Here is a 15,862-nt window from a genome sequence, read left to right on the forward strand (position 1 = left end):
TGTGTATCAGTGTGTGTATGACCACATCTAACATGCACATGACTGTGTTTAATCAGCACAAGTATTTATCTAAACCTATCATACAGCATCAAAATTATATATGGAAGAGAACTGACTGCAAATTAGTTGAGAAGTGCAGTGAATCTCTTTCAGCTACTAGTTAGATTATGAAGATTTTGCTGTATCAATTCAATATGTTTCAGATTGGGTTCCATTACAGGACTGATCATTTAATATTGTAAAGAGATTATCAGTATTATTAGTTATTTACATTTGTCAGCTGTGGCTGACAGGTGAATGCAACCAATTCCTAACTAAACTGTGTGTAGCCTAATTTGGAATATAACAGAATTTCACACCCAGATTTTGAAAAGGATTTCAGCCGAGCTCCAGCTGGTTTTTACTCAATTCTGTAATTAAGATGTACAAAGACCATATTTTTAAAGATTAATGAGCAGAAATTACCATGAGCTCTCTGTGCCTCTGTGACATTTGTCTTCTACCTGCAGGTCCTGGGGCATGTGCCCAGAGGGTTGCCTGGAGGCCCACAACCATCCATGGAATCCAGAATGGACACTCAAAATGGACAATTACAGAAAAGGCAAAGATCTAAAAGCTGACCAGGAAAATGTGTTTTTAATTAGTGTTTTTTAAAAGGAGAAGACTAAAGCAAATGTAAATTAGTTTTGCACTTGGAGAACACACTTACTAAAATCAGCTGACTATACTTACAAATGAAATATGGTATTTTCTGGCCATTTTTAATCACAAAAATCCCACTCAGGCTCGTTTCCTTTCTGTCACAAGTTACAGAGACAGAAAAGTTTCAAGCATATTTACACATAAGCAGCCACACAATACCTGCCCGTCATTTTGTTTTTCTCAGTTCGTAGTTTCATAGCTAAAATTCTCTGTCATCGTTATCAATTAGCTGAATGCCAATGCAAATGCTGCATGTTTTTGCACAGAGAAAACCCACAAGCCAAGGACAGAAGGACTGCATAATATTAGTTGTGACAATGACAGATCCAAACCCCTGGAACGGCCTTCAATAGATTTGACATGGTCCCTTCTTGCCAGATCTGTCAAACTCCTCTTGAACTTTTCTTTCTATTATTTTGTGGTGAGGAACACAGTACCGCCTAGAGCAGCTCCTGCATGGGTTTGAAGTAATGTGCTTTACCCTGACAGTGACGATAAAGGGCCTGGGCTTGGTGGGGGTTGGGGGGTGGATAAACAACGCGCAGGTCTCCAGAGAGCTTTCTGTGAATATGAAGGTTAGCGCCACAGTTTTATGCCAATGTAAGGCTGGCATTTGCTTCAAGTGGTCCACAAAGCCACAGCAAGCAATTAATGAACACCCTGAGCATTGCACTGAAAAAGAATTGACCTTCCTTTGCTCTCTGTAACCACTCGCAAAGCTTATCCATGAAATGACAAGGCTAAATTAAATTTTATTTCATTTGCATCATTGGCTTCATGGAGGGTGGCAATTTTAGCCCAAGCCTTGGCTAGTTAAACAGCCTCTTAACTGTGTGACAGCCATGCGTGGTTTATACAGTCTACTTTCTGCAGTTTTTTTAAACCCATAGTAAATATACAAGAACGATGCCAGCGTCGTTACGGCGGAGTTATGGGATCTCGAGTGCCGTTTGATAGAGCAGAAGTCCTGTTTCAGAACAGCTGTGTTATCTTGTCTAAGTGGAGGAATTTCCTTATGAATTCAAATCAGTATAATTTCTTAAATATACGGACATTACAGATGGTGGTCTGACTGACTGCTGGGTTCTTTATCCAGTGAGTGTAATTCCCTCAGCAAAATTACATCAGTGACAAGAGCCAGATTGTTAGCCTAAAACTCAAGTGCGAATTAGAGAAAGGGTTTTAATCTGGCAGTTTTGCATGTAAAACAAATATTTGCATCACAAGGAGTTGGCATAGCATCCTCTGATCAGCTGATTACCATAGTGATGAGACTCTTCAAAGGGAAAACTTTCTTCTTCGGGGGGGTTGAACTCAGAGTTACAGGTTATAAGCTGCAATATTGACTGTCTCTGAGGGCATGTTCTGCTCAGCAGCAGGAATATGGAACACTCCACTGTTGATTATAATGAAGTTGCGGGGGGAAAAAAGGCAAAAGCTTACTTTGGGAAGAGGGGGAAAAAAGAAGCAGTCTCTTTCTGACAGAGCTCATTATCCTCTCTGAAGGTGTTCGAAGCTTTAAAAAGCAGCAGCCGAGAGAGAAGAAGAAGGGGAGGAGTTGGCGATGGGATATATAGAAAGGTTGGATATTTGTGAAGAACTTAACAGTAGTGATCCATTTCTTAATTATTCCACCAGGACCATATTTTCCTCAGTTCCCTAGCTAATAAACGCCCTACATATGGTACCTTTAGCAAAGAGAATTATTCTGCTCCCCAACAGACAGGCTTCAGGGTGACCCTTGCTATCTGAAATGTGCTGACACCTCACTTCCTGGAACAGTTAAAGGAAATAGTGGTAATGATGGGATTGGGGTTGAATGATTAGTGGATCCAAATGAAATGTCCCGCTTTTTCCCCTTTAATAAAACAGAGGGTTGTTTCTGCACTTAATAATATACTGTAAGTTAATATTAGTCATCATAATGCGGGAAACTGAAGAATAAGAGGGGCTTTTTGAATGAAGCAGTGGAAATGGAAAAAGAATTTTGGATGCCCTTCCACAGCACTTTGTGTGTGTGTGTGTGTGTGTGTGTGTGTGTGTGTGTGTGTGTGTGTGTGTGTGTGTGTGTGTGTGTGTGTGTGGGTTGCTAGACATTTCCTTTTTTCTGATACTGTTTCTCAGCACTGCAGCAAAGGGATGGATCTCCCTTAATGTGGGCCTATTTGAGAGAGAGAGAGAGAGAGAGGGAGACCATGAGTAGGGAATCACAGAAATGAAAATGATGTCGCAGCATGTCAGGGCGGCAGCAACATGCAGCTCTGATATTGCGATAACAAGCATGTTGCAGAGACAGAGAAAGCTGTGAAGTAACAAAGCGGCTTGGACACCCCATCCAAAGCTTTTTGAATCCATTTGTTTTAGAAGGCTGCTGAAACGGGGTGGCATGCTGCCAGTTTTCAGATCTTCTCTGCGTGTGTGTAACAGAGAGACTCAGATGCATGTCTCAAGGTAAGGACAGGATACCCGAAGACTTGCACCTAATACTTGAAACAATCCTGCAGAAATGAATAGACTGACTAATGCTTAACTTGTTTGGCTGACTATACGCACTGCAGCTTTTCTGCCGCTCTAATGTGCTGTAATCCATCAATCTTTGAGTCACCTCCATGCAGGATCATACACGCATAGCACATTTGCATTCTACGTGGTCTCCACAAAGTACAGCACCACTACTGTTGTTCTGCACTCCTGAATAATAAATGGCATCTAGCACAAAACCGGTTCTCCTTGCTCTGTGGATTTAAGTGTAATTGATCCATACATTGTTACTGGCAGTACAGGAGTCACACAAACACCATCTCTGTCCATTGATTCTGCTAAATCTCGGATCAGGAGGTGTAAAATAAGATTACATATAGGTGGGAGCTACTGCTGGATAAGCTCTGAGTTGCACTTTAAAAGGTAGAGGCCATTAAGCTGTGTGTGTGTGTGTGTGTGTGTGTGTGTGTGTGTGTGTGTGTGTGCTGAATCCATTGAAGCCGCTCTGTGACATCACGCTGCCGAAGAGGGATGGCTCAGCTAAACTTTCATCCCACAAATATTCATGCCTATTTAATTATCCAGAATCACTTTATTCCACATGAATTATGAATATTAATGAACAGGGGGAAGGGCAGCGAAAGGGTGTGCTGTGTATATGCTCTGCCTAAAGGAAAGATTGGTGTTACACAAGGATGTGCGCAGCCACTAGTCAATCGCTTCACAGTCACAACAAACGCTCCAGGGCAGAGGTCAGATGCAGAATTAGCCTTGTGTGGCTAAATGGCCTTAAGATTTCACCCATATATGACCAGACCATGGGTGGCTGCTGATGGCCTATTTCTGGGATCCTGCTGTGACTTTCCCCCTTGGCAACTGCACATTTGGATTTTGTCTTGCCCTTGAGCATTGTTCCCATTTTGTCATGTTTTTCTTCTTCCCCTATTAATTAAACCAATGCAGCCAAGTCTAACATAAAGGCATAAACCTAGTCATATAAAAAGAAATGAATGCATTAACCTTAATGTTGGTAAAGGTATGAGGTGATGGATTTAAGTTAAATATCATGATTTCAAATTGGGACCTTGCTTTCCTGATTTTAAATTTTAGTTTTGCTGACCATCATGCCATATGTACAGACTGGCAAACACGATAGTGAACCTTTCTTATACTTAAATCAACAATAGAAAAAGTCTTCTGGTATCCACATAATGCAACGTTCCTGAAAATGTAGAAAAATGCTTCTGTGATGGAAATATCAGCCCATTTAGAAACCTTTAAAGTTAGAAGAAACCTGAAAGTGGGCTGCAGGCTAAAGGAGAAACATAAAAGAGAGTATTCCTATGACAATAGATTTAAAGTCCTCCACTTAAAAAAGAAAAAGAAACTCTCTTGGCATTGTTTTTTCCCCTTTCTTTTTTTCCTTCCTTTCTATGAAGCACAGGAACCCTCTCACATGCCTGCAGATAAAAAGCAGCTCTGTCAACCCACTATCACTGGATCAATGCTGCCATCTACTGCTACACTTCCACACTTGTCAGGATACAGCTCATTACAGTATTTAGTGCTGTCTAATTACTGAAATGGTTGTTTTCAGGCAATGTTAATTATTTAAATCATATCTAATTCGGTTTAGAAAGCATGCATTTTTTCCCACTGGGTTTCTAATGAGCTTTTTTACAGATTTAGCGGGTGTGCCTGTTTCATCTTGCTCTTCATTTATCCATTTCCCTCATCACTGCACACTTTGTCCTGTGTTTTATTCTTGCAGTGGTTTCTTGAATTCCTTCCAATAGTGTTGGGTAGGGGTGGGATAGCATCAGGGAGATGTATGGGGTAATGACAATGTTGGATCCAAAAATAGATTCAAGGGCTTTAGTCATCAAATAGCATACTGCACAGGTGTAGTTTTATGGTCTAGGCTCTTTTTTATTGCTTCCATTGCAACCTTGCAGTACTATAAATCATAAGCATTTTGTTGGAGTGTACCGAACACATCAAGCATTTACAGCTATGCAACACAGCACTGATCCCCCGAGACCCGATGACAGCCAAGATTTGGTGTTAAATTGCAGTGTTTATTGCCAAATGAGTAACAGAAGTGATGGAAACACCACCTTACATACAATGTCTCACAGATACATGAATGGAGGTATGGATTTTTTTTTTTTTTTTAGTGTGCAGTCCACAAATTTCCTATATACAAAATCAAAAGGTGGGTGGGTGGCTGCTTTTCCAATTGCGAATGATAGACCATCCCTGCTTCTGCCACTCAAGCTTAATCATACCAGAAATTGTGAAAAGCTTCCCGGGGCATGAAGGAGAAAGTCATTATATTTTAAACTGGTCTAATTAATATGGAGGACTGGCATTGACTGTAAAATTATCTGATTAAGATGAGAGTAAAGCCTGTCATGCTGCTTGCCTGACCTCCACTATAACAAGATCACCACCATCAGATGCACTTATTTCGAGAGCATGTACCAATGACCTACAGATTTTTTAATAAAAAAAATAAATTAGTTAGAAAGACTTAAAATGATTTGGTAAAAAGAACAGGTGAAAATGATGTCTGCAAATATGATAGTCATTTGTGGGAGCTAATCATTTCAATCTGCAGGCCAGCTGTATTCTTAGTATTCAGTATTCTGTCGATTTCACTGAAGAAAATTGAATATGTCACAGTATGTGAATAACTCAATAATGAATGTCAATGTTGTTCCTACTGTGACAAAGGCCTATTAATAGCAGTTAATTAAATATTTAGCTAATTAAATAACTAATTTTAATGTCACACTTTCAAGGTCATTTTTCATGCTGGTTCTCTATTAACAGTGTCAACACTGTCAGTGATAGCTGTGTTTCTCCTGCCGTCATAAGTCCCAAAGTCGGCTCAGAAAAAAAGGGTTGAACAGCACACCACCATATCTGTTTTTTAATAAAGGTTTTTCAATTTTAGGAGGTCCTGCAACTGCAGATTAGAATTTAAACAGCTTAGTTTTTTTTTTTTATCTCAAGATTTAAAGTAAATACTACTTATAATAATATTAATAATAACTGGTATAAAACTGACAACATATTCTGTCTCACAGAAGCATGAATAAAATTAGATAATAGTCATCTACTATTAATGTTGCGTGGTCAAGTATAGCTATTAAGTAACCACTATGTGAGCAGTAAAATTCACGTGTTTTGATGATTATATTTCTGCATTTTATTAACATAATGTATCGGATTTAGCTTGTGATACCAATGTGAACCCTAGCCTCCTATTACAGTTCTAAGATAAGTAAAAGAATAATTGTAACTGAACATGCAAAGATTTAAAAAAAACATATTCAAATAAATTTAGGCTTCTGCGACATGTAGTGTTTCTTGTCCTCTTTAAATCCACAACCAACCTAGTGACGTGGTCAGTGACGTGCGACAATATTGCATGACTACAAATTTGGCTGTCAAACAAATCGATTATAATTTAACGTGCAGCGATTTAATTTTGTATAAAATCTGTCATTAATTCAGCAGCTCTCCTGGTGTGTGTTTTTGTTGAGAAGTGCCATATAATACATTACATTTAAAATTTTATTATGTATATTAATTTAGAATATAGCATGTTTTTAAATATACGTTGTGAAGGCCCGAAATTAAAAGTATGTGGATGTCGTGAAAGAGCCGTTGAAAGGATAACGCGTTTTACTTTACGGCAAGATTGGCCTTCCGCTTTTTGTGTGTCGCAGTGGAATTTGGCTGGACTTTTGCGTTTGTGTTGCTAACAGTGGTTTGGGATTTGCTTAAATACAATGGGAATAGAGGAGGAAACGGACCGCACCGTCTTCATAAGAAACCTAGATACTAAAGTGACGGAGGAGCTTTTGTTCGAGTTGTTTTTACAGGTGCTGCTTTCGCCACTTGTGCACAAAACTAGAAACTGTTGGTAGCATAATAGCTAGCTAGTGGCACAGAAACCGCTTACAAATAAAGTCACCGGAATGTACTAACACGTGGAGCTGTAAGCTGTATTGTGCGGTAACAAATGTGTCTCGTTTACATGTCTTTTGGTGTTTTACACATGCGTTGTGTGTAGTGGTTTTTCACCCCCGAATCACAGTAGCTAGCTAGTTAGCTGTCGTTAGCTTTAGCCGTTGATCACAAGCTTTTGTTTACGAAATTCGTTGATCCTTTCTGCAGGCAGGACCTCTTGTCAAAACCAAAATTCCAAAGGACTCGGATGGGAGACAGAAGACGTTTGGCTTTGCCGTATACAAACATGACGTGTCCGTGCCCTACGCCGTGCAACTACTAAACGGAACCATGCTGAATGGGAGAAATATCCATGTGCAGTTCAGATCAGGTGAGCTGGCATTTTTGTTGCTTTGAATTATGACGTAAATATTTCAACGTGTTTTGTGCATTTATGTGGTTTCAACACTGAACGTTTCAGTTAATGTTTGACTATCCAGAAATAAGTAACTAAAAAGCTATCACAGACAAAGCTGCGACCATCATATTTCACGCAAAGAAGTAGACGTCAGTACTTGAGTAAACTACTGTTAGTGTTACTGAAAAGCAATGACCCATGTACAGTAACCACCACACCCTACACCCGATAGGGATTCTTTGGTTTCGGTGTTGTGCACAGTTGTCGGTGTGCATAGTAGGTTAAAAGGAATAGAAGTGAGACAAAACCTTGAGCGACTTAGTAGTTGAATTAAATCACTCAAGTCTACGGAAAACCAAAGGGTTTCAGTCTTAGAATGGATTGTGCATTGACTTTTTAACATATAAAGATATGTCTTTTCAGACAAGGTACTAGGATGAGACAGTATAGTTAAAAGTTGTATCACTTCTTTTTCACTGCATTGTCTGACTTATATAATTCTACCTCACTCTGAAATGCAGCCTGCCTTGTTTGCAAAGTTTTCCTCCAGAAAGTAATTTTTAGTATACATTTATATTTAACCATGTAAATCAGCACTTGGGTATGGAACTATTTTACTAGATAGTGTAGCTGTAGCATTTTGGGTAGTTAACTCCTCTAAACATAGTTGGCAATAAACATGGTAGCCAACATCACTTGTGATTGTTTCATTACAATTAATTGAAGGAATACAAATGCACAAGACTAAACGCGGGTAAACTATTTTACTATTTCTTTATTTTTTTTAAATTTTAAGTTTAAAAAAATGAGCAAAGGTAGAGTTAGTTCCTGTCTAAAACTGCTCACACACTGTGCTTTCCACATGTGGTATGTTGCATGTAAAGCACCACAATTTCAAGTGGTGTTTACTTTGATTGTGCTCATAAGAAGCCATACATTTTTTATGCAGATGTCTGCAAAACTAGGCAACAAGAACCAATATTATTTAGATGCGTAACTGCCTCTAAAGCCCAGAGCAAAGACAAACCTGTCCCTTTAAAATATTACTTCACATGGAAAAAATGTATTTCCTCTTGGCACATCAGATATTTATTGGCAGTGTTAGTGAAGTGTGTGACCCAACCCAATTTTCCAAAACCTTTGCGACTTAACCAAATGCCTGACGGCCAAGGACCAGTAAAAAAACATGTTAGCTGTCAAGCCAGTAGCCCGTTTGGGCCTGTTCAAATATAACTTCAATTTCACATGTAAAGCAAACAGGCTTTGGATTACTTAATATATTATCATGCTTTTTACAACTACACTGTACAATGTACTATTGCTGTGTGATTTATTACTATTACTGAAGGTTGCTTGCCATACCAATACCAACTAGATTTAAATCTTAATATAAAATGAATAACAGTAGGGTGGACATTAGGTAAGGCTGCACTTTTAGTAGCAATCTCATATAGAAAACTATTCCGCGCGTATATAAAACAGGTCCGCGGCTCCAAACCATAGTAAAGGGACCTCTGGCTAATACGTTGGGTTGTGTGTTGGGCTCGTAGCCGAAAACTATCTTTACTTTGTTGTCTGCGTCAACTTTTGCTAGCGAGAGACAGAGAGAGGCGTTGAAAGGCTGCTCCAACTGAACTTATTGTTTCGGAGGAAAATGTGAACACAGTGTACAGTTGAGTCTAAATAGCTTATTTACAACTGGGCTCGTCAGGCACTCTTTTTGGCTTCAGTGGTTATTATTATATTTACATGCTTCCATTTCACGTTTCTGCTCGGTGACAACTCGTACTTTTCGACTCTCCTTTTTCTCCCTCCCTCGCTCACAGACACATAACGGGTACGGCAGTCCATTCTCCCTGCAGCACGGACTACACTGCCCATGAGGCTACATTCTTTATGGCTACGCCTGTATATTCAATTATTTTTTGAATAATAATTTTTTAAAATATTTACGTCATTGTGCGGTAGGGCTGCTACAAGCGATTATTTTGATAGTCGACTAGTCACCGATTATTTTTGCGATTAGTCGACTAATCAGATCATGCATCCATTGGGTGTAAAACGTACAGCTTATTGCACCAGCAGCATCTGCTCTTATATAACTATCATTAGCTTACAGCTTTAAGTGTTTAAGGTATGTGCTAACTTAAAATAAAGACAAGATGATAGTTTATTAAATTTTAATGAAATTTGCAGATTGTTTCGGTGAAGTTTAATAAGCTCCTTGCTATCTAAAATATAACGGGACACCGGAGTATATTCTCGAGCATCTCACGCTTCTGATAATCAGTTGTCTGCTTGACGTTTATTCAGCTGTGTAAAAACTACAACTTTAATCTCAGCCAAACCGATTTACTCAGGAACAAATAAAATACTAAAAAAAAGCCAAACAATAACATTTTAAAGTTCTCTAAGTGACTTCTATATGTTTAACCTGAGTAGCGAAAGACGGTGGTGGGTTTGAAAACGATTTGCCGGGAGTCCGGTGTTCACACCGGCTCTAGTGAGCTTTGCCCCCGGCTAGCTATCGAGCTAGTGGGTAACAGACATCTCTGAAAACGTCGGAGCGCTTTTGAAAATATGTGGTGTCTTGATAAACTGAGCAGATATTTGAGATTTACACAGCTACATTCTCGCCTGAAAATATGTTAAACGTTTATTTTGTGACCCATAAAGAATAATAAGAGTAATATTAAAACTAACTAGCTGCCGCCATTGTTAGAAACTGAGCAGGGCTGCGCTTTGAATTCTGGGACAGAGCTACTTCTTCTTCGGGGTTTAACGGCAGCTGGCATCCTTGTACATGCAGTGCTGCCATCTTCTGTTTCAGTCCGTTATTACACTCTTAAATCCATCCATCCATCCATTCGCTTCCGCTTATCCTTTTTCAGGGTCGCGGGGGGCGCTGGAGCCTATCTCAGCTGTCATAGGGCGAGAGGCGGGGTACACCCTGGACAGGTCGCCAGTCTGTCGCAGGGCTTACACACAGGGACAGACAACCATTCGCACTCACATTCACTCGCACATTCACACCTAGTGGCAATTTGGATTATCCGATTAACCTATCCCCACAAGCTGTGCATGTCTTTGGACTGTGGGAGGAAGCCGGAGTACCCGGAGAGAACCCACGCAAACACGGGGAGAACATGCAAACTCCACACAGAAAGACCCCGGCCTGATGGTGGAATTGAACTCAGGACCTTCTTGCTGTGCGGCAACAGTGCTAACCACCTTGCCACCGTGCTGCCACTCTTAAATCCTACTACTTATTCCTGCGCCTTTTGTGATCTTACAAAGCTTCAAACGACGCGTCGACTATTAAATTAGTCGTCGACGATTTTGATAGTCGACGTAATCATGACTAGTCAACTAATCGTGGCAGCCCTATTGTGCGGGCAGCAAGTAGAGGTGACATGGGCCGCGGGATTGAGACACAGACATTAGAGCCTCTTAATGCATGTTTTGTTTGGGTTTCCGCCGGTGTGGAATTAGCAAAACTAGAGAGGGCATAGCCTAACATATGAAACAGGAAAAGACCGCTGTGTAATCCATTTATTTCAACAAAGTAAATGTATTCTGAATACCACCCTTTTAAACGGTAACTGTAACGCAATACAGTTACTCATATTTTGTATTTTAAATACATAATGCCAGTACATGTATTCTGTTACTCCCCAACACTCGTTAAAAGGCTGATGACAAAAAAGAAAATGTTAGTGGCATTTACACCACAAAGATTTATTTTAAAGCTTTGGTTAAGTATTTTGGAGAGTTAGGTGTTCACATAATTTAATTGTAAATCTAGTAATACAATATGCTATATCATTAAAAGCTACGGGGTAGTGTGTGTATAAAGTATAGTTAGTTTTCTGTGCTTGTCAGTGTTTAGGGTCATTTAAAATGATTTTTATATAATTGCATGAATTAGTGTCAACTAGTGTCTGGTGCTTTGCTCATGTATGAAAACACAGACATATGTTAACTTTATATTTTTATTATGATCAATATTATTAATTCTATGTGAATTATATCCTATATATTTATTGCTCTTCTGCTTTGTGAGTCATTGTATAAGACAAAGTAGTCAATTGCAGACACTATAGGTGTCACATTTTGATCAACAGTTATTTACATATATGCGTAATAACACGTTCCAGTGACCTCAAAAATGTCACTGCACTTAAAATTGATTTACAAACAAAAACATGCACGTAACATAGCCATAATTTAGCCATTCATTTTGAGTCAGCTACTATATGTAATATATATGATTTGTAAGGATTTAAGTATTTTAAAAATAATTCCCGACGGCTGTATAGATGTTTATAGTCTTGGTATCCTTGGTAGTTTTTCTTATCATTTTCATCTAGATTAATTAACACTTGTAGGAGGAGCTAGGGGAAAGAGTTTAATTCAATTCATTTTAAGTTTAATTTTTTTTATATAGCAACAAAACAACAATAGTAACCTAATGGCATACATGCATTTGCTATATTACTAATATATTAAGATTACTGCAATGATATTTCTTTTTCTTAAAGAGTGTGTGTTTGTCATATCATTTGGTATGGATCAAGTATATATATGCTTTCTTCTTTTTAATATAAATTTTGTTTTGCTCGCTCATAGGCAGCAGTCATTGCAGCAATCCAGGGAACTCACAGAATTCAAGTCCTGCAAGTACCCCAAATCCCCATGGCCAGAGGTAAGAGAGTGTCTCACAGCATCAAAAGTTATCATCTTATTGTACCAATTAAGATGCTCACATGCTGTTAATAAGAGGAAAGACTAACAAGTTTCACTGTCAAGTATTAAAATATTCATTAAAAAAATAAAGTCCATTGAGACTGTGGTAATATGTCACCAAACCCCCCCAAAACAAATCAGTACTTTGGAGTCACACTTAACTACAGTTGTGATGTAGTAGAATTAAGTCAGGTGCTTCAAGTCACCATTACTATAGCACCTGAGCTTTGAATTATAAAGTTAATGAATAAATGAATAAAAATTGTGTAGGCTGTTCAAAACAGGCTGACTGTTGGACTAAAGAATTCAAAAACATTATCCAATCATAAGTGTATATAAGATTTACGACCCTTTTGCTTTTTGTATGGCTGTAAAATGGAATGAATAATAGTCATTAAAATTTCTTCCTATGCTGATTAGCAAGTTAAAGCTAGTTTGGTGAAAGCAGCATCTTTCAGTTGTAAAGTGAAATGAAAATGGAGTTAAGCTCATGTTTGTGATGCCTAGTTCTTTTGGATATCACAGTCACCAGATAATTTCTAATCTGTCACAAATATATCCTTCCATGGTAGTAGAGGCGAAAATTTCCTCAAGATAATAGTCATATTTAAACTCTAAATGTATGCCACGTGGTCCATGTGACACGAATATAGTCATTGGCACAGGTCTGTCAAAGTGCAGATGTAAACACATGGAAACCATGAACTGGTCGTTGTTGCCTTATTCCATTACATCACTTCAGGAAAACACGTTTGTGAGTAGATAATGGAAATGAGAAAATGACCCAAATATTCTGAGAATTGTCCCAGCCAGTCACATAACTTTATAATTTTTATTACACTTGGAGAAGACGAAAACAGGAGTGCACACGACTAAGTTAGTAGACATTTACATATTGCTGTTGGTGCCAGAAACAAGTATGTTCTTATTTAATCAACGTACTGTGTCATTTGCTTTGATTCCCATTAGACATCAGCCTCTCTCTCTCCCCATCTGTCTCTCTATGAGATGTTGTTAATAAGCAAGGTGCAAAGTACACAGATGACAGCTGAGCAAACTGGTGTACGTCTGGATTACATAGAAAATGAGTGAAAATGTTTGTATGCAGGCTGCATCTGAGTAAGCAGGCATAGCCACTAAACTGGAGTGATGTTTAATGATATTCTGCACAGGTGTGTCAGTGCTAGTGTGCAATGGGAGGGGCTGGTGCTGGCACTGCCAACATTACCCACACTTGGCAAATTAATCCGATATTGTGGGTGTGTATTGTGGCACAAAGTGTCACACACTTCGGCAGCATTTGAAGTGTGATGTAATCATTAAAGAAGGAAGCTAGCTGTTTCAAATGGCTGTTGCATACTTTTGCACTACTTTTAAAACCAGTTTTTAACCTCATGCATCAGATTTTGGTCAATTTGAAATATTTTGTTAATTTCAATTTTCAATTTAAATATTTTGTTAATTTAAAATTAGTCAACTAGTGAAATTTTCTTTCCGCAATCTTTTTCTAAAAGAAAAGTAAATTATAAATTGCGAAATGTTTTGTAGGTTTTTTTTGTTATTTTGTTGTTAGAGGTAGATTGATTTTTATATTAGTGTGTCAGTGAAGTACTCCAATATAATTTTTGGCTCATCCTGCAAAACTAGTTATAATAAATTATAATAATATAATATAATGATGTTAAAAATAACTTATGTGGTCATGGGTGCTGTCCTATAGCCTTGCAGTAACTAGCAGCTTTGGTAGAACCTTCTAGTAGTTTGAAGTTTACGTAGACACTGAAGTTCTCCTCAGTCACTGGTCCCTTCAACTACAATAGTTACTGTAAGTTGTTGGGGCAGCTGTGGATTAGGAGATAGAGCGGGTCATCTGGAAATCCAAAGGTCGACGGTTCAATCACCAGCTACTCAAGTCTTCAAGTGTCCTTGGGCAAAACACTAAGCACTGAGCTTCCCCCAATGCATCCAGAGTGTGTGTTGCTTAGTTAGGACCAAAGCACTCATGAATTTGTGTGTGAATAGGTGAATGAGGCTTGTAGTAAAAAGGGCTTTAAGTGCTCAAAGTAGAAAAGCAAAATAGAAAAAGTTCTAATAAAAACTTAATGTTGATCTTATTTGAAGACCCTTATAAATTGCTATTTCCACACTCCTACAGAACCCCAGCCCAATTCAGCTCTCCACCATATACTCCTCCACACCAAATACAGAGATCCTTTTCTTCTCCCGATAATCTGCAGAAGCATGCCATGGTAAGTTTCTATTTCAAAAAACAATACTGTATTGCCATAATGGACAGAATTCATATGCGTTATTCAAGGATTGCACTTGGCTTCTTTTATGTTCAACTAGCTCTGTTATTGTGTAACAAATAAGTCAATATGTAAGCCGTGTGTAAAACAGGACTTTTTATTTTCCCTCCATTTGTAGATGAACAACATGATGTGGCAGACTCACATGAAGCAAATGGACCAGTTAAACGGCTCCTTAAAACCTCCGCAGCGGCAGACGTTTGGAGGTGGAAAGTCCACCAGTGGTGACTCACGGCATCATGACAATACTCCCTATCGGCATCACGCATCCCAGAATAACAGCACTGGCAGAAGCCAGCGCTACGCGGAGGAGCCGGGCTCTGGCCGTCATCAGCAACACGGCCACGGCCGAGAGAGCCACCACCACCATCATCAACACCAGAGCAACAGGAGTGGCAACCGTCACTATGACAACAGAGGCGGCAATAGACCATATGATGATAGGGGTAGCAACCGTGGCTACCAAGACAGTAGATGGCAACGATACTGAGATGTAAAAAAAAAAAAAAAAATTTAATTCTGTACAGACTTAAGTTCTTCAGATTTGAGGACACTTTTCTAAAGATGATGAACTATGTAGAAAAACATTATTGTGTATACTCAGGTTGTTTGTAATGATCCTATCAGTTTTAAGATTTAATAACTCATGCCTTAGACACATTTTTTTAATTATTTTTATTTTACTTTTAAGGCATTTTAAAATTTGTACTCTTCTTTCGTGTGAGCTTTTCATCACAGACGTTGCAGATATTTTGTAGGGTGTCATTTTGTCATGAGAGCAAGGACAAAAGCTATAATTAGTAGCGATTTTTAGAATACGAGGGGGGAAAGTATTAAAAAAAGAAATTGGGCAGTTTTTTTTATGTTATGCAGATAATATTTAAACGGTGCTGCCATAGTTAAAAACGAAAATCTTCAGGTACTTTGCAAAAAAAGAACAATAACTTTCAGATTCCACCAGCACCACTTACTACAACAGGGCACTGACTTTTTCTGATTGTAACATCGTCTAACCTTGCTCTTTTCCAGAATTTTTTTTTACTCTTATGTGTAAGACTGTTTTAAAATGAACATTTGCATTATTATTATAAAGCCCTTTTCATTTGACTGCTGCCTTGTCTTTCATCTGGCTACAACTCAAATACTTTAGGCTCTTGGCTCTACATCGTGAACCTATTTACAGCTCTTTGTGTATGCAGCTAAGTTAAGTAAGTAGGCTATTGTATGTTGATGCTACATGCTGAAT

The 15,862-nt window shown here is 38.6% G+C and overlaps 1 protein-coding gene across 1 annotated transcript; it reads left to right on the plus strand.

Moving 5' to 3' along the window:
• Positions 1-6,906: 6,906 nt before the first annotated feature.
• On the plus strand, positions 6,907-15,706 carry rbm7 (RNA binding motif protein 7). Its single transcript, XM_085370979.1, has 5 exons — positions 6,907-7,076; positions 7,372-7,534; positions 12,191-12,266; positions 14,463-14,556; positions 14,735-15,706. The coding sequence occupies exons 1-5, from the start codon at positions 6,984-6,986 to the stop codon at positions 15,104-15,106; spliced, it is 798 nt and encodes a 265-aa protein (XP_085227105.1). The 5' UTR covers positions 6,907-6,983; the 3' UTR covers positions 15,107-15,706.
• The last annotated feature ends 156 nt before the right edge of the window (positions 15,707-15,862 follow it).

The sequence above is a fragment of the Diplotaxodon limnothrissa genome, linkage group LG14 (genome assembly GCF_057381915.1).
Source record: "Diplotaxodon limnothrissa isolate DT_005_m linkage group LG14, D_limnothrissa_male_GT1.1, whole genome shotgun sequence".
NCBI classification, from domain to species: Eukaryota; Metazoa; Chordata; class Actinopteri; order Cichliformes; family Cichlidae; genus Diplotaxodon; species Diplotaxodon limnothrissa.